The sequence below is a fragment of the Xenopus tropicalis genome, chromosome 9 (assembly GCF_000004195.4).
Source record: "Xenopus tropicalis strain Nigerian chromosome 9, UCB_Xtro_10.0, whole genome shotgun sequence".
NCBI lineage: Eukaryota > Metazoa > Chordata > Amphibia > Anura > Pipidae > Xenopus > Xenopus tropicalis.
The window spans coordinates 45874386-45893141 of NC_030685.2; the positions used below are offsets into that span (position 1 = coordinate 45874386).

Consider the following 18756-nt stretch of genomic DNA (forward strand, 5'->3'; position numbering starts at 1 on the left):
AGGCAAGCCCTATTTATTGAACTTTGCTGAGAAAGTGGGGTAAACTTTCTCTTTAATAAGGTCTGCGTTAAACATATCTAACAATTAAAACTATAGGTAAAAAGTTACTGAAGTTTGTTATTCCTTGCATTAAACTGGGCAAAATCTGAAAATTAAACTTAAGTCACATGCTACATCCTATTGTACAAGCAAAAGAAAAACAACAGTCCAATTAAAATAAGCAATCCCTCCCTTCCATCAGCTACAGCCTTAATAGGCTTATCGATAAAAAAGGCTTAAAAGTTTCATTATACAGAGACTTAAAATGTGACTTTACCCCAGAAGCAATCTGTTTCTTGCTGCCAAGCATAGATCAGACCCTACAACTCAGAAAGTATTCTGAATTGGAGGTTGAAGACAAACAGAATAGCATTAATATTACAAAAAGTATACAAATAAAAACACTACAAAAAAGCAAATAAAGTCAATTCCTTTAATCCTAACAATAACTGCACTCCTTAGTATAAAGGCGCAGTTAAGCAAATCCAATTTAATGTTTGTGTGCCTTTAAAGGGGAAGGAAAGGCTAAGTCACTTGGGGGTGCTAAAATGTTAAGCAACCCCAAGTGACTTGAATCGCTTACCTTGTACCCCAGGCTGGTGCCCCTGTTAGGAGAAAACCGCACCAGCCCGGGGCACCTGGGGCGATTCGCTTCCTCCTTCCTTTCCCCTAGACTCCGAGTGCGGCGCATGCGCAGTAGAGTGAAAAAGTCTCAGTTATGAAGAAAGACTGGCCAAGTTGGGTCTGTTTACACTGGAGAAGAGGCGCTTAAGAGGTGACTTGATAACTATGTATAAATATATAAAGGGATCATATAATAACCTCTCTAATGCTTTATTTACCAGTAGGTCCTTCCAACGGACACGAGGGCACCCACTCGGTTTAGAAGTAGGGAGATTCCATTTAAATATTCAGAAACGGTTTGTGGAATTCTCTCTCCGAATCAGTCGTACTGGCTGATACATTATATAGCTTTAAGAAGGGTCTGATGGATTTTTAGCAAGTGAGGGAATACAGGGTTATGGGAGATACAGTCATGGACAAAATTGTTGGCACCCCAGAATTTTTTCCAGCAAATCAAGTATTTCTCACAGAAAAGTATTGCAGTAACACATGTTTTGCTATACACATGTTTATTCCCTTTGTGTGTATTGGAACAGAACAAAAAAGGGAAGAAAAAAGGCAAATTGGACATAATGTCACACAAAACTCCAAAAATGGGCTGGAGAAAATTATTGGCACCCTTTCAAAGTTGTTGATAAATAAGTTTGTTTCAAACATGTGATGCTCCTTTAAACTCACCTGGGGCAAGTAACAGGTGTGGGCAATATAAAAATCACACCTGAAAGCAGATAAAAAGGAGAGAAGTTCACTTAGTCTTTGCATTGTGTGTCTGTGTGTGCCACACTAAGCATGGACAACAAAAAGAGGAGAAGAGAACTATGTGAGGACTCGAAAACCAAAATTGTGGAAAAATATCAACAATCTCAAGGTTACAAGTCCATCTCCAGAGATTTGCCTTTGTCCACAGTGCGCAACATTATCAAGAAGTTTGCAACCCATGGCACTGTAGATAAGCTTCCTGGGCATGGACGGAAGAGAAAAATTGATGAAAGGTTGCAACACAGGATAGTCCGGATGGTGAATAAGCAGCCCCAAACAAGTTCCAAAGAAACTCAAGCTGTCCTGCAGGCTCAGGGAGCATCAGTGTCAGCGCAAACTATCCGTCGACATTTAAATGAAATGAGACGCTATGGCAGGAGACCCAGGAGGACCCCACTGCTGACACAGAGACATAAAAAAGCAAGACTAGTTTGCCAAAATGTACTTGAGTAAGCCACAATCCTTCTGGGAAAACGTCTTGAGGACAGATGAGACCAAGATAGAGCTTTTTGGTAAAGCACATCATTCTACTGTTTACCAAAAACGGAATGAGGCCTACAAAGAAAAGAACACAGTACCTACAGGGAAATATGGTGGAGGTTCAATGATGTTTTGGGGTTCTTTTGCTGCCTCTGGCACTGGGTGCCTTGAATGTGTGCAAGGCATCATGAAATCTGAGGATTACCAAAGGATTTTGGGTCGCACTGTAGAGCTTAGTGTCAGAAAGCTGGGTTTACGTCTGAGATCTTTGGTCTTACAGCAGGATAATGACCCCAAACATACGTCAAAAAGCACCCAGAAATGGATGGCAACAAATCGCTGGAGAGTTCTGAAGTGGCCAGCAATGAGTCCAGATCTAAATCCCATTGAACATCTGTGGAGAAATCTTAAAATTGCTGTTGGGAAAAGGCACCCTTCCAATAAGAGAGACTTGGAGCAGTTTGCAAAGGAAGAGTGGTCCAAAATTTCCGGTGAGAGGTGTAAGGAGCTTATTGATGGTTATAGGAAGCGACTGATTCCAGTTATTTTTTCCAAAGGGTGTGCAACCAAATATTAAGTTAAGGGTGCCAATAATTTTGTCCAGCCCATTTTTGGGGTTTTGTGTGACATTATGTCCAATTTGCTTTTTTTTCCTCCCTTTTTTGTTCTGTTTCAATACACACAATGTGTATAGCAAAACATGTGTTACTGCAATACTGTTCTGTGAGAAATACTTGATTTGCTGGAAAAATTTCTGGGGTGCCAACAATTTTGGCCATGACTGTAGCTCTTAGTACAAGTTGATCCAGGGACTGGTCTGATTGCCATCTTGGTCAGGAAGGAATTTTTTCCCCTCTGCGGCAAATTAGAGAGGCTTCAGATGGGGTTTTTGCCTTCCTCTGGATCACAGGATATGGTGCTTAAAGGGTTACACACGATAAATGTAAACAAGGCACCTGGGCCAGATGGAATACACCCTCGGGTACTGAGAGAGCTAGGGGCAGAATTGCAGTGGCCCTTGTTTCTTATATTCTCAGACTCTCTTTCATCAGGTATGGTACCTAGGGACTGGAAGAAGGCGAATGTCATTCCCATATTTAAAAAGGGAGTAAGATCTCAGCCTGGCAATTATAGGCCTGTAAGTTTGACATCCGTGGTGGGCAAGTTATTTGAAGGCTTGTTAAGGGATCACATTCAAAATTATGTAGTGGAGAATGCCATTATGAGCAGTAATCAGCATGGCTTTATGAAGGACAGGTCATGTCAGACCAATTTAATTGCTTTTTATGATGAGGTAAGTAAGAAGCTGGACAGTGGGGATGCAGTAGATATCATCTATTTGGATTTTGCCAAAGCATTTGATACCGTTCCCCACAAACGACTGCTTTCTAAGCTAAGGTCTATTGGTCTTAGTGAAGCCGTTTGCACATGGATAGAAAACTGGCTACAGGATCGGGTACAGAGGGTGGTTGTTAATGGCACATTCTCTACTTGGAATAAGGTCCTCAGTGGGGTCCCTCAGGGTTCTGTACTGGGTCCACTTTTGTTTAATTTGTTCATAAATGACTTAGGGGAGGGTATTATGAGTAATGTATCAGTGTTTGCAGATGACACAAAACTCTGCAGACCAGTCAATTCTATCCAGGATGTGACATCCCTGCAGCAGGATCTTGACCAACTGGCAATCTGGGCAGCTAAGTGGCAGATGAGATTTAATGTGGATAAATGTAAGGTCATGCACCTGGGATGTAAAAATATGCAAGCCCCGTATACCCTTAATGGGACTGCACTAGGCAAATCCATAATGGAGAAGGACCTTGGAGTCCTTGTAGATAATAAACTTGGCTGTAGCAAGCAATGCCAGGCAGCAGCTGCAAGGGCAAACAGGGTATTGAGCTGTATTAAAAGGGGTATAGATTCACGGGAGGAGGGGGTTATTCTTCCCCTTTACAGAGCGCTGGTAAGGCCCCATCTAGAATATGCTGTTCAGTTTTGGTCTCCAGTGCTCAAACGGGACATTACTGAGTTAGAGAGGGTCCAGAGAAGGGCAACTAAGCTGGTAAAGGGTATGGAAAGTTTCAGTTATGAAGAAAGACTGGCCAAGTTGGGTCTGTTTACACTGGAGAAGAGGCGCTTAAGAGGTGACATGATAACTATGTATAAATATATAAAGGGATCATATAATAACCTTTCTAATGTTTTATTTACCAGTAGGTCCTTCCAACGGACACGAGGGCACCCACTCCGTTTAGAAGAAGGGAGGTTCCATTTAAACATTCGGAAAGGATTTTTTACAGTGAGAGCTGTGAGGTTCTGGAATTCCCTCCCCGAATCAGTCGTGCTGGCTGATACGTTATATAACTTTAAGAAGGGGCTGGATGGATTCTTAGAAAGTGAGGGAATACAGGGTTATGGGAGATAGCTCTCAGTACAAGTGAGGGAATACAGGGTTATGGGAGATAGCTCTTAGTACTAGTTGATCCAGGGACTGGTCCGATTGCCATCTTGGAGTCAGGAAGGAATTTTTTCCCCTCTGTGGCAAATTAGAGAGGCTTCAGATGGGGTTTTTTGCCTTCCTCTGGATCAACTAGTAGTTAGGCAGGTTATATATAGGCATTATGGTTGAACTTGATGGACGTATGTCTTTTTTCAACCCAACTTACTATGTTACTATGTTACTATGTAACTATAAGTTAGGAAAGTTATATATAGGCATTATGGTTGAACGTGATGGACGTACGTCTTTTTTCAACCTAACTTACTATGTTACTATGTTACAAGGTATCGACTTAACTAGCTGGAAATCCTGAATCAAGTAAAATGCATTACAACTGTATACTTACCATGTTCAATAATTTCAACTAAACTTCTTAGATGTGGCAAAATAGCACATCCCATCAGTATGGCAATTTGCTGCACAATTTTAATTCCAGTGTGACGAGCCTGCCAAGACTTTTTGCTTTTGCATACAGCTTTCAAAAAAGGCAGCAAAGATGGAATTCCAAGAGCAGAGGCAACAACTGCAAATGCTCGAGCTGTTGTATTACGGACATACTCATCCATGTTATCAATATCTGGTCTCATAGTTGAAATCATTGTAGCTAAACCAGCAGCCTGAAAAAAATTCATTTTAAAATAATAATGAAAATTCATATTACAGTACCAGTAATGTCCCATGCAAATCTGGCCAAGCAAAAAAACAAAAAAAATGTTCATGACCTCCACCATTGCAACATACACTGGTAAACCAATGTACATTGTACTATTCAGTATACCCATAGCATTCATATTTAGGATGGTTTATGTTGGTACCTAATAACCTAGGGAAGATTCTCTAAATTGCATGATTTAAGTTGATTTTTTTTTTTTTTTTAAAAATGCTCAGAATTTGGGTAGTTTACCCATTTTCAATTAGTCAGAAAAAAACCCCACTGTAAACTTGATATCTAAAGTATTCAGATTTCTAGAGTCACCTTTTACTGTTGCTCAATTTGCAACAGGTGTTTTAAATTATATACTACTCTCTTGAATGTTATTAATCTAATCTGCACTCCACCCCCTTCAAATTAAAAATATGTACATGAGAAGAATTGCTAGGTAAGGCTGATGGCAGATCTGGCGTAGGGCGGATATTTTCGGCAAGCGGAAAATGCTTGGCGAAAATACAGCCCTAAGCCTTCTACTTGTGCCTGCCCCCGAATGAATGAGGTACACTCGGGTGCAGGCACATGTAGCCGATATACGCAAAAAAACGCGAGAGAATGCAAACTCTCGCGTTTTTATGCATATTTCCGCTACATGTGCCTGCACCCGAGCGTATCTCATTCATTTGGGTGCAGGCACAAGTAGCAGGCGTAGGGCTGTATTTTCGCCAAGCATTTTTCCGCTTGTCGAAAATATCAGCCCTATGCCACGTCTGCCATCAGCCTAAAAGTAACATACACATGCAATTTCTAAAATAAAGGGAAAAAGTTACCTTGGCCAAATTAGATATTATTTCTCTGCCTTCCACTCTGGCATAATAATCTTCATCAATCAGAAGTGGTTCAATAACAACAAGAATCTAGAAAAACAGATTATAGTATAAAAATTGATTAATTTCAGTCGTATATAATATAAACAAACTGCAGGGACTCTGCACTGCATCTTGGTTCATCAGAATCAGCCAAAATTTCTTTAATGCCCTCTACCCCCTCAGAAGTGTCAGTGTGAAATTGTTCACAACAAAACCTATAGTTGCAGGAAACGTGCAAGTACTTGCACATATTATAGTGTCCCACCTATGTCACTAATGAGGCTTATGTCTACATGAGCTAATAACAGTCTTCTTTAGAAAACAGTCCGTTGGTGGTCTTTTAATTAACCCTGCATTTCATTTTCTCAATTGCTTAAAAGCCATCCAGCCTCTAGGTAGCTAGAAAGGCAGCGCACTCACACAAAAAAAGCAAGAAAGTCCCAGTTGCTGCCGCTAAAAATATTAGCATGTAAAACACAGAGCATTCATGGGACCTAAATTATGTGCAAAAATGTAATGGTAGACATTTTGGTCCTACCCAGAGGACCTTTATTAAGATAGCACAAACAGTTCCCAAACAAACTAAAATAGTAGTGGCTCAATACACCAAGGACCCACCCCATGAAATAATAGGTGTGAACCGTACACTGTAGATTACTTCACAGTGTTTAGATTGTTAAGATGACGAGCAAAGGGAGATACGAGTTGGTAAAATAACAGTATATTCAAGAGTGTAATAAAGTGCAATGAACATGGCTATCAACAGAAATTCACACACCAACACAAGCCCTGGAACGTTTATTTTTTTTTCTACAACCTACTTCCCTGGTGCTGAACATATTCTAAGGACTGTCAAGGATAATTGGAATATTTTACAAACTGATAATTGCAAGAACCGGGCATAGGCTTTCGCAGAGGATGCAATCTTAGAGATATGTTGGTCCATTCTATTCTTCCTCCAGCAAATCCCCCCCAACAGAAGGATAACGTGGGTGCTACCGCTGCCCTAATTGTACTGCTTGCCACAGTCTTATAACTGGTCCTTCTTTCGCACGTCCACAAAATGGCAATTGCTGCTACATACGTCACTATCTTATCTGCCTGTCTGATTTTGTCATATATTTCATTACATGTCCCTGTGGCATGTACTATATTGGGAAAACAAACACCTCTTTCAGGACAGGATGGCAAATCATTGCATTAATCCCCAATTCTCCATTAAGGAAGCTCTAGAGAAGGGCAGTTCTAAAACACCTGTAGCTAGACACTTCCCTGAAAAGGGACGTGCATTATATTCCATGAGATGTATGATGATAGATCACTGCCTACCCTCACCCAGGGGTGGGAACAGTGCTCAGCGTATTCTACAAATGGAATGTAGATTGAACAATCTGTAATGTACTAAACAAAGTCAGCTACCGCTGCTTCCCATGAGACTTATTCTACTACTGTAATGACAATTACTGTTAATATGCATATGCTACTACTGGTATCTAATATTTCCTCTTGACGTGATATGAACATAGAACATGATCTAATTTTCTATAATATTGGTTATGTGGATTCTACTTAGGATTTGCTCAGCCACTGTCTCCTCTTGATATACTGTTGACAACTTAATATGACCATGGCTCTATTAGTTTCTTCCTTTTAATTTCCTTTTTTCTCTTCTCTCCCCTTTCTATCCCTGACACCATGGGTTACTCTGACCTAAACATATTGTCATCTAAACCGGCGATTAGGCAGCCCTTAATTGCCATGATACCTCCAGTAATGGGCTAACCTGTGCCTCATCCATTGCTTTTATTTCTCTGTGATGCAGCTTCTTTGTTGTTATATACTCTACTATCTGAGCCACGAGTATGCCACTACTAATGTGCCGGGGCATTGCCGCGAGTATGCCACTCAATGTGGATTATTTATACTATGGTCTTCAGTCTATGGAACCTTTTTCATGCAAAGTAGTGCTCTGGGGCACCCCTACTGCTCAGCATGGATATTCATGATAACTATACAAGTCTGCAACCCCAAGTAAAGTGCTGCTCTCAGCCATTGTGACGGTTTCCTCTCAGGAGGCTGATCATATATTTTCTTTCCCAGGATAACCGCATGACACTGCAGTGTTACAAATGCTGCCATTCTGCTAACCTATGCCTGGGCTGAAGGCTCTTTACGTGTTACTTCCTCATTTTTCCTCATCTATTTTTAAAGGAACAGTAACACCAAAAAATGAAAGTGTTTTAAAGTAATTAAAATATAATGTACAGTTGCCCTGCGCTGGTAAAACTGGTAAGTTTGCAACAGAAACACTACTATAGTTTATATAAATGAGCTGCTATGTCAACACGGGGGGCAGCCATTGAAGCTGGGAAAAAGGAGAAAAGGCACAGGCACATAGCAGATAACAGATAAGCTTTGTAGAATATAATGGGGTTTTATCTGTTATCTGCTAAGTAACCTGTGCCTTTTCTCCTGTAAATGGCTGCCCCCCGTGGCTACACAGAAGCTTTATTTATATAAACTATAGTAGTCTTTCTAAGGAAAACACCAGTTGTACCAGTGCAGGACAGCATTACATTATATAGTAATAACTTTTATACACTTTCATTTTTTGGTGTTACTGTCCCTTTAAGGCTCTCTTTTTTCCCCCTCTTCCACTTCTTCTTCTTGCCCATGGGGTTATATGATTTTATCTACCATTTGGACACCCAATTTTATAGCACTTTATATGCACTATTGAATATATTTTACCTACTCGTATCTCTCTTTGCTCATCACCTTAACGATCTCCACATGGTGATGTAATCTACAGTGTACTCCTCACACCTATTATGTCATGGGGTGGGTCTTTGGTGTAAATTTTCAGCCACTACTGACTATTTCAGTTTGTTTCGTTTGGGGAACTGTTTGTGATGTCTTGATAAAGGTCATCTGGGTAGGATGAAACGTCGACTTACACCATTAAAATTTTGCACAATGAGTGCTCTGTTACATGTGTAAATATGTATATCTATGAGTATGTGTTTCAGCAACCATGTTTTAGGGCAGGTGTCGAGGCAAACTTTTATCAGTATATTGGATGTATACAATTATGTTAGTATAAAAAAAAAAAAAAAAGAAATGACATGGACTCCAAATTTTCTTACATGTGACCTATCTACAACACAGTGATAACCTTAAGAATGGGTTGCAATGCAGGGGTTAAGAAATAATGTACTAACAGAAGTAAAACAAATCTAAATAAATACAGATAAGCAATTCATACCTTATGTACATACGGGCGGACCAAGTCATCCAATTTATACAGAATTCTATCAATGACTTTTACAAGTAAGTGTCTTTCTTGATCTTCAAGTGTTGGTGACATCAACAGGGGCAGGATCTGATTGAATAGTGGACCAGCTCCAAATTCACGAGCTTTATCAGTTATTTGTCGTAAGGCAGCCTAAATTAGATTAAAAATGTGACAACTTTAAGCAAGATATTTCACTATGCATATCAAGTTTTAATGTTATAACAATGAAAAAGCTTGTGTGCAGATGCCCAAAACAATGTATAACATTTTTAGCCTACTTCTTTAGTTAAGCTTTAGTTCTTCCTGATGTTTGTTTTTTTTTATTTCTCCACTGGCAGAAAAAAATACCAAAGGTCCTCTGAAAAAAGCAAATCAGAAAAGGGGAAGCCTGCAGAAAGTACAACTATATTCTCTAAAGATATTTTAACGGCATTTTAATTATTTGCCTATTTCTGAAGTTTTAAAAACTTTGGTTGGAGGGGTTAGTGCCCCAGTGGGAGGAGCTGGGGGAAAGATTCATTATGAGGATACATTTTTTGTTTTGGGTTTGGTTGAATTCTTTTAAAATTTATAATAGCTTTCACTGACATTTTTATGAATCATAAACCCAACTTACTTACAAAGCACAGAAGGATGGGGTTGTGGCAGTGGGGTAACAACTCTGCACCAGGCTCACCTTCAGAAGGACCTAGCGCAGAGTAGCAAACACCTGGCCCCCTCTTCCCACCTCTCCCTTTGCACTGACATGTCTGCCCAGATTTGTTTGCATATAAACCCCTGTTCCCACCTGCTCTCCTACCAGAGAGCCAGTGGTGAGTGGAAATTTAAATGCACAATTGGAGGAAACAGACCATACGGTGTCTGCTTCCTCTATTGTTACGCCACTGGGCTGTGGGAGCACACAAAGGCTAGGTAAAATATATAAATACAATGGAAGTGTGACTGACTTACACACACATTTAAAACACTTCCCACATTTGCTCTCTCTTCAATAAGTAAAAAAAAAATGCAAAAAGGAAGTATTTAATTACCCAACCATTGATAAATTAGCCTTTATGAATTTACAAAAATACAATTGTTGTAACAAGTGTATAAAACGAAAATGCAAACTGTGACACATACTTTCCTCATCGGAGGTGTACCATTTTTTATTTTTAACAATAACTTCATTATTTTTCTTTCTTTCTGCTCTTCTGGACTAAGTGTAGATTCATCAACATCAACCTGAAAGAGATTGCAAAATATATAAAAATTAATACGAAATAAATACGATGCCCTGTCTTATGAGTTAGTTAGAACAGTAAAAGTATCTATTTTCATCTTTTATGTATACAGAAAAGAGTAAAGTGAAGCAGTTTCCATAGAATATTTTATTAACATTTTTCAGTTAACGTTAACTGGGAAGTTTAGGATTTTATTATACTACATCTACACCACAAATATTTTCTCAGCTTAAATTGTGGTAAATTACCAGGCCTTCCAAATGTTTACACTCTTTTAAACATGGATTTACAGAATGACATATCCTGAATGTACTTTGTTTACTTTATAGACAAATTTCGCCAACTCTTTTAAAAGAAATTTATCCATAAACCAAAACCTCAGTGTGACACTACCATCCCTGTTTTGGGGTAACAGAAATGCAGCATTGGTTTAATGCTACTTTCATATGGATAGTAAAAACATACTTTTATTGGGACTGCTAAGAACAATTAACAGGGGGAAAGCTGGAGTCAATGCATGATTCCCCCAAAGAAATAACCCATGAAACACTTAACTAGGGATGCACTGAATCCATTTTTTTTTTCTTATTTGGCTGAACCCTAAATCCTTTGTGAGTGATTCAACAGAATATCGAACCAAATCCGAACCCTAACTTGCATATGTAAATTAGGGTACAGAAGGGTTCAGACGTGGCGAAAAATTTTCATCTTCCAAGTTTACATAAAAAAAAAAAAAAAAAAGTCATGTGATTTTAAGGATTCAGTTCAGCCAAAATCCTGAATCGAATCCTGAATTTGATGCATCCCTACCCTCAACATAAATATCCACGCCCGACACAGTGAGGACAGAGGATCTCTGCAGCATCTCCCTTACCCAATCACATGCAAGGAAAAGGTGGAGGGATTATGTCCTCCAGTGAAAATATGAGGCACAGTGTTGCACCTAACAAGAAGAGATGTGCTCAAAGAGGTATTGCACATTTCTCTTTTTTATTTATGATTGGTGGATGGTAGTCAATGTAGCGCTAATACTAATGCCAAAAGGAATAAAACTTTCTTGGGTCATCTATACAACTCACTTACAGTTTTCTTAAGTACTTAATATTTTGGGCAAAAAAGCTACTCAAAATGGTCATACCACTTGGGTATGTAGCACAGAAGAGGAAGTGCCATTGATCTGAAAGTGAGCAAGGAGAACAGCAGCACACACAGTGTTGTTGCCATAGAAAGCAGATATCTCAAAGAACCATAAAGGTCAGTAGGGATGTATCTGTCTAGAGGTCATAACTTTCTGGGAAGAGTACAGAGGCAGCACAAACTCACCAACAATTTGTCAAAGTACTGAATATCATCAGGTTTCAGGAACGGAAGATTTCCAGAAGGTTGATCACTAACACTTTTCATGGTTCGATCCTCTGTCGGCATATGAAACCCAGTCAAACCTCCTAATGGTGTTGGAGTTGCGGTCAATTTACGGGCAGGTGTACGAATTGGTACATATCCAGCAGGAGGAGGGAGAACCTTTTAATTTTTTCAGAAGGAATTAAAGAAAACTGTTAATTACCGGTCCATGCAGTTTCTTCAAAGCATATCCTGGAATACATTAGAATTTGAGCCAAAAAGAATAAATAAAAGAGCAGTACATTCACAAAAACAATGACCTTTGTAAGAAAACAGATTATGCATTAAAGGGGGGGACTAGCCAGAAGGCATCTGAAAAGAAAAATGAAGTTATGATTAGAACATTACCTTCTAGACATTCTTCTATATGAATTTAGATACTATGTTTTCGCTTATCTGTAACCCTGGAGCGAACTATAGGTTTAGACTTATGGCCCACAGGAAAAAGGGTATACATGTTGCTTCGTTTTTCGAAGTTGCACAAAGTTTCCCTCCTGCAGGTATTAACCACAGGCAACTAATCTCCCCATGGGCCATTGCCCTTAAGAGTTTGGATTTTATTGTGCTAAAGATTAAACACCATAAAATCGCTGGGATTCAGATGAATACTGTACAGATTTATAAAGAACATTATTTTAATTTTTTTTTATTTTTAGTTTGATTGCTTTATTATCAAAACTGATTGTAAAACTGGTCCCAACACCAAAATCCCTTTGCCTTCAGAGGCAGTTTTGTGTTCTTTTCATAGCGCAGCCAGTATTTTGGAATGTGCCTGAAGTTTAGCTATACGGTGTGCAGCTTCTTTCATCTGCCAGAAACACAATGTCTGTGCTGAAGGCTTTGTAAGTAGAAATTTTTATGCAGATGAAAGAAGCTGCACATTCTTAACTACTGCCTGCACTGTGTAAAGAAGCTTTACTCCAGGCAAAAAGCAGCACTCCTTTTGCCACAAAGATTAGGATGCTATGTCATAAAATGCTGGAGCTTTAAAAATGGGCAGAAGGGCCTGAAACGTTGCATGTACTGACCAGATTTTTGCCATCATGAAATAAAGGCCTTTTATTTATAAGAAAAAAAAAATTCTCCTTAATGGTGCTAGACTTGATAAAATGCTGGGGTGGCAAGTATTGATGACCAAAATATATGGCCAGGCACAGATACGCAGCAAAATTCCACACTTTGCCATTGGTGTTTTTTTTTCTAAACAGACACAAAAATTTGCTGCGAAAAAAAATTGCTGAGCAAGGGAAAAAGTTGCGGTTGCTTCAAAAAAAAGTCAGACACGTTAGAAAATATTGCGTGGTAGACGCGTTTCGCAAATGGTTTAGCAGGTTATGAATTTTTCTGCAAAGTTGGCCAGATTAGTTTATCACTAGTGGCAAGTACTCTGTCATGAAATGCTTGAGGAAAGTGGCGTAATAATTTTACATGTAAATCCCCTCTGCACGCTGGCTTCGAGGTAAGATAGAGGAGAGGGAAGCAAGGATTTATGTACACCAAATGTAAAAAGAGTTAGGGAGCAACACAAGTCTGAACATTGTTCATGAGGGTGCTAAATAAGGGCTGTGAATGGCTATTGGTAGCTCCTTTGTGAACTGGCAGCCTTAAAGGAGAAGGAAAGGCTAAGTCACTTGGGGGTGCCAAAATGTTAGGCACCCCCAAGTGACTTAGATCACTTACCTTTTACCCCGGGGTAGTAGCGAGCGCTTCCTCCTTCCTTTTCGCTTGCGCGCGCGTTGGGGATTACTGGAACAGACCAACCTACAACCCACCCATAATACACGTTTCACATATAATGTACCCTGAGAAACTGAAGTTTTAGCCACCACCTACATAACTATGTTTGCTAATAAAACGCAGTTCTACACTGAAGAAACCAGAAAAAATTTTGCAATCTTCATACCATATGAAGTTTGGCCAGTAGCAGTAACCCATAGCAACCAATAAGGGGACTTATTTACTCACCATAAAATCCTTTTCTATTTATTCCTTTGGGGAGGAACAGGAACCATAGGGTTAGATCCCCGCCCACACGGAGGCAGGTCACAAGAAGATCTGAAGTCCTCCCCTCACCTATATAAATCCTCACCTGCCATAAGGTACCTCAATTTTATTATCAGAATTCAGCAAATTCAAACTGTAAGCAAATTTTACCAGGAACAAACAAATTGGCTGATAAGAAGAAAACTCCCCTGTTTACATCAGGAAAATCCTGTGTCTCCATAGAACTAAAGAGAAAAGGATTTACCATTAAGTAAATAAAACCCCCTTTCTCTCACATCCTGGGGGACACAGGAACCATGGGGAACTATCAAATCAGTCCCCAAACCAGGTGGAAGTAAACAGGTAACAATTACACCACTGGCCAAGCATTTGTAAAACTAGAAAATGTAATGCTTTATGCCCGACGGCTTCCCCCGCAGAAGCAAAAGGTAGAAAAACAGAATTTTGTAGTATGGAAAGAAGACCATGTCACTGCCTTGCACAACTGTTCGGCAGAAGCCATGTTCCTGCATGCCGATGAGGTACTGGCTGCTTGTGTAGCATGAGCCCTGTGGACAGTCTCCTTAAAGGAACAGTAACACCAAAAAATGAAAGAGCTTTAAAGTAATAAAAATATAATGCACTGTTGCCCTGCACTGGTAAAACTGGTGTGTTTGCTACAGTAACACTACTATAATTCATATAAATAAGCTGCTGTGTAGCCACGGGGGCAGCCATTCAAGCTGGGAAAAAGGAGAAAAGGCACAGGTTACATAGCAGATAACAGATAAGTTCTGTAGAATACAATAGTGTTTTATCTGTTATCTGCTATGTGCCTGTGCCTTTTCTCCCTTGAATGGCTGCCTCCATGGCTACACAGCATCTTATTTATATAAATTATAGTAGACTTTCTGAAGTAAACACACAACTTTTACCAGTGCAGGGCAGCAGCACATTATATTTTAGTTACTTTTATACACTTTCATTTTTTGGTGTTACTGTTCCTTTAATCCTAAGTGGTAGCCAGACATCTACCAGACAAAACAACAGAGCATCAGACTTGCAAAAAAGGGCTCTGCGGTCAACATACGTTCATGGAAAAGTCAAATGGGGCTGATCAGTATAATGCTCCAGGTTCAGACACCCTACAAGGCTGATTAAATGGCCACCAGAAAAAAAGACCTTCCAGGTGAGCCACTGCAATTGAAATAGCCTCAAACGAAGGTCCCAGCAAGGCCGACAGCACAACATTTAGGTCCCAGGGACACCAGAATGGTGAGGTAAAACGTGACACTACCTGCAGAAAAACCGGTACAATGCGAATTTATGTAGTAATAGAGCAGAGGCCTGAACTTCAAGGGATCCTAAACTCAATCCCTTACGGTGGCCATACATGGGCCGATTGTAGCTGCCGATATTGGTCCCCGAGGGGCATACCCAACCGATATCTGGCCTGAAATTGGCCAGGTATCGATTGGGCAGATTAAAAGATTTAGTTGGACCGGGCACCGCATTGACTCGTTGATGCAGTCCCCCGAACCGACTGCCCCACTGCCGCCATTACCCGTAGAGAGCTGATCTTCACGTGCATGGGCACCTTACCTTAAGCCACCCTGAAGGCATTGGAGGAGTGGAACATCTATGTCCTCGTATCATATCCCACATGGTATGAAAAATAAATTCTGTGTTAAAGAAACAGATTTTCTAGCCTTAATCATTGCCTGTGCAACTTGATCGGAGAAACTCTTCCTGATTAGGATCAAGGTCTTCACCATGCCATCAAGTGGTATATCCCTGGATTGTGGTGTAAAACTGACCCTTGACGTAAACCGGTCTGCTTGTACTGGAAGGTTCTTTGGTGGTTTCATCAGATCTGTGAATCAGAAATATATTCCTGCACCCACAAGGGTCTTTCTGCTTCACAATGAACATGCTGACCTTTCAATTGTGACAAGATTTAAGATTAAGATCTGCCTGACCCCACCTTGAGACTACAGAGCTGAAAACCTTGCTGGGTTCCACTCTATTGAGTCCAGCTGGTGCTGGTTTAGATAATCTGCCTCCCAACTGGAGAGGTCTGAAATGTGTGCTGTCATCAACAAACAAACCTGGTCCATTCACCATTTAAGGGAGTCCTGGGCCAGTGTTGACAGGCATATTCTTTGATTAAGGCATCTCTTGCCTTTCCATGCTGCCAGAATGTACCTCTGCAGGTAATTTGATCGTTCAACCGAATCTCCCCACACTTCCAAGGACTTCACCACCAGATGTTTTAAAAGAGCCTTGAAGAGGAGAGCCTCCTAGTGGGCAATTTTAGTCCTGTCATGGATACCCAAACATGGCAGATAAGCTGCCAAAACGGTCTGAAGGCCTCAAAATGGCAACCTTAACCTGTTCTTTTTCTCATTATTTTACATTTGTATTAGTTACTCCCATGGTTACACAGCAGCCTTGCTTAAAACTATGGAAGACAGACAACTTTTACCAGTGCAGGACAATAGTAAATAATATATTACTTTTATAAATTAATTTTTTAGTGTTACTGTTCCTTCAAGAGCATCCAAAGATGCATCACAGAGAAACGAGCTTGCATCCTGCATTTGAAGGGCAATGGACTAGGAATCCAGGAGGAGATGTCTGTAGAGGATTCTAAGAGAAGGGCCCCCAACTATACCTCAAGTGCCCTAGCAAACCAGGCCAAGATAGGCCTAAAAGCCATGCCAGACTAGGAAAAAAATCACCTTCAGAAAGCCTTTCAGCTTCTTCTCTGTAGCATCTTCGAATGCCGAAGCACCTGGAACCAGTAGGGCAGTCGCTTTTGAAATATGGGAAACTGGAGCATCCACCAGAGGAGCAGTACTTCACTTCTCCAGGACTTCCTTGGCAAACGGGTATATCTTCACAAACTTTCTAGAAGCCTGAAATTTGTGTTATGGAACATTCCATTCTTTCTGGACAATTGATTTCAACTGGACATGCGCAGGAAAAACGACCGAGCAGTCACTCAACCTTCACAGTGATATAAGGTGTCTACCTCGACCCCTGGATGTCCCCATCCGGCCTCAACAGGTGATGCATTGTTATGGTGACCGGACTGCTGTTTATCCTGGCGAGAGTCCCACTGAGGGGGCTGACTCAATGAGTACAGTCTATCTCAGGTACCACCCTTGGTGCCGAGCTAGTCTTAGGCAGAGGATTCCTTGTAGTGGACCCCTCGGTGGCCTGGTCAAACCTCCAGATTTTGGGAGGACATAAATAAAACTAAGGTATCGAGTGGAAGATAAGGGTTATATAGGGGGGAGGACTTCATATCTTCTTGTGTCCTGCAAGATGGAGAGAATTTAACCCCATGGTTCGTGTCCCCCAGGACATGAAAGAAATGAGGTTTGCGTTTTAAACAGGGGACCAGTAGATTTGACCTGATAATTGGTTGCTATAGGTAACCGCTGCTGGGCAAACTTATCGCCTTTTATTACATAATTCCATTTGCCTTAACTTACACCAATGGCAAACAGGGAAAACCGACACAATTTTGCCACCATGACTATTTCCATCATAGTAGGTGGGCAGGAAGTATAAGTCAAGGAATCGTCCTTCCATTGACTTGTACATTTAGAGCAATCACAGATGACTACTGCTCTGAAATGCAGTAGCAAGCAAGTCCGAAAAGTTAACAATACAAACACATTTAGGGGCATATTTATTATAGCATGTAAGCCAAAATCACCTGTGGTGACGGCCATAGCAAAAGTGATGAGCGACATTTTTCGCCAGGCAAAAATAAGACAGGAAAAAATTTGCAACACATCAGAAAAATCAATGCAACATTTTCTGCGTTTGGCAAATTTTTCGGCAAGGCAAAACGGGACAGATTCACTTATCACTACATAACAACCAATCAGCAACTAAATATGAACAGCCTAACACCTATAAGTTAGAAAACAAAAGCAAAGATCTGATTAATTGCTATAGGCAGCATCAATCCATCTGCAAAATGTAAACTGGCACACCTCATGTATTTATCATTAGATGCTGCATTCCCTAAGCATGCAAAGCTAGTTTTTGCATTGATTCTGTCGCTATTTAGCTTAAAGTGCCATTTAAGGCTAGTACCACATGGCACAGGCTGAAAACTTTGCAACTTGACAGTGCCGTGACTTATAGTTCAAGTCCACAGTTTAATCAATTAAGATGCAAGTGCAAGCAATCCATCAACAGTGATTTAATCTCAATTTAAAACATTAATTTTACCACTAATCAGCAAATATTAAAAACTTGTGATTACATATTTATGATTATTTCAATATTATTATAGTGCAGAGTTTACAGTCCTGGTGCATAATATTTGCTAATTAGTCATGAGGAAATTACTGTCTAAGAAAACAAGAGGAAGAAAATATGGTATGTTACAGCCGAGTATCAGCTATAGGAGATGTCTGTTTGTGTCCCTAAATGGCAGGGCAGCAGACTGCTGGCACAGGCCAGCATACTAGGCATGGGCTTCACTTGTCATGTAGGATCTGATCTAGGGAAAGACCTTGGGTCCTGCTGTAGCTGGATGACATCATAACAGTTTTAAGGCAGAACTGTGTTTTTTAAGATAAACCAGCTCCACAGAGACAAGAGAATTCCCCAACCACTGATAGGGAAATAGTCAGAGGGCTAGTACCGAGCCATGGGTCCAGGGGCAAATGGGTGTATGTCAGGGGACCAGCAGGCCCTTTATTTGGTTCCCAAGGACAAAGCAGTGTGGATATGCAGACATTTATTAAGATGAATGAAGGAATGTGGGCAAATGGAGATCACTAAGCACCAGTTGCTGAAAGAAAGTAGTTATTGGCTAATTTTAAAAGCGGAGGTTTTGGTCAAGACGATCTGGATAATTTCTGGCTTGAGCACCTGGGAAAAGGATACCTAGAAAGTAAGTTACTGATTGA

At 40.4% G+C, this 18756-nt stretch overlaps 1 protein-coding gene across 1 annotated transcript in view; it reads right to left on the bottom strand.

The window, feature by feature from the left end:
- Positions 1-18756, bottom strand: part of sf3b1 (splicing factor 3b subunit 1) — an 81013-nt gene that overhangs the window by 22477 nt on the left and 39780 nt on the right. The window contains exons 10-14 of the mRNA XM_031893603.1: positions 11759-11956; positions 10335-10436; positions 9183-9362; positions 5879-5965; positions 4746-5016 (exon numbers count right to left, since the gene is read on the bottom strand). Of these exons, the coding sequence (XP_031749463.1) occupies positions 4746-5016; positions 5879-5965; positions 9183-9362; positions 10335-10436; positions 11759-11956 (838 nt within the window). The remainder of the gene's footprint in view (positions 1-4745; positions 5017-5878; positions 5966-9182; positions 9363-10334; positions 10437-11758; positions 11957-18756) is intronic.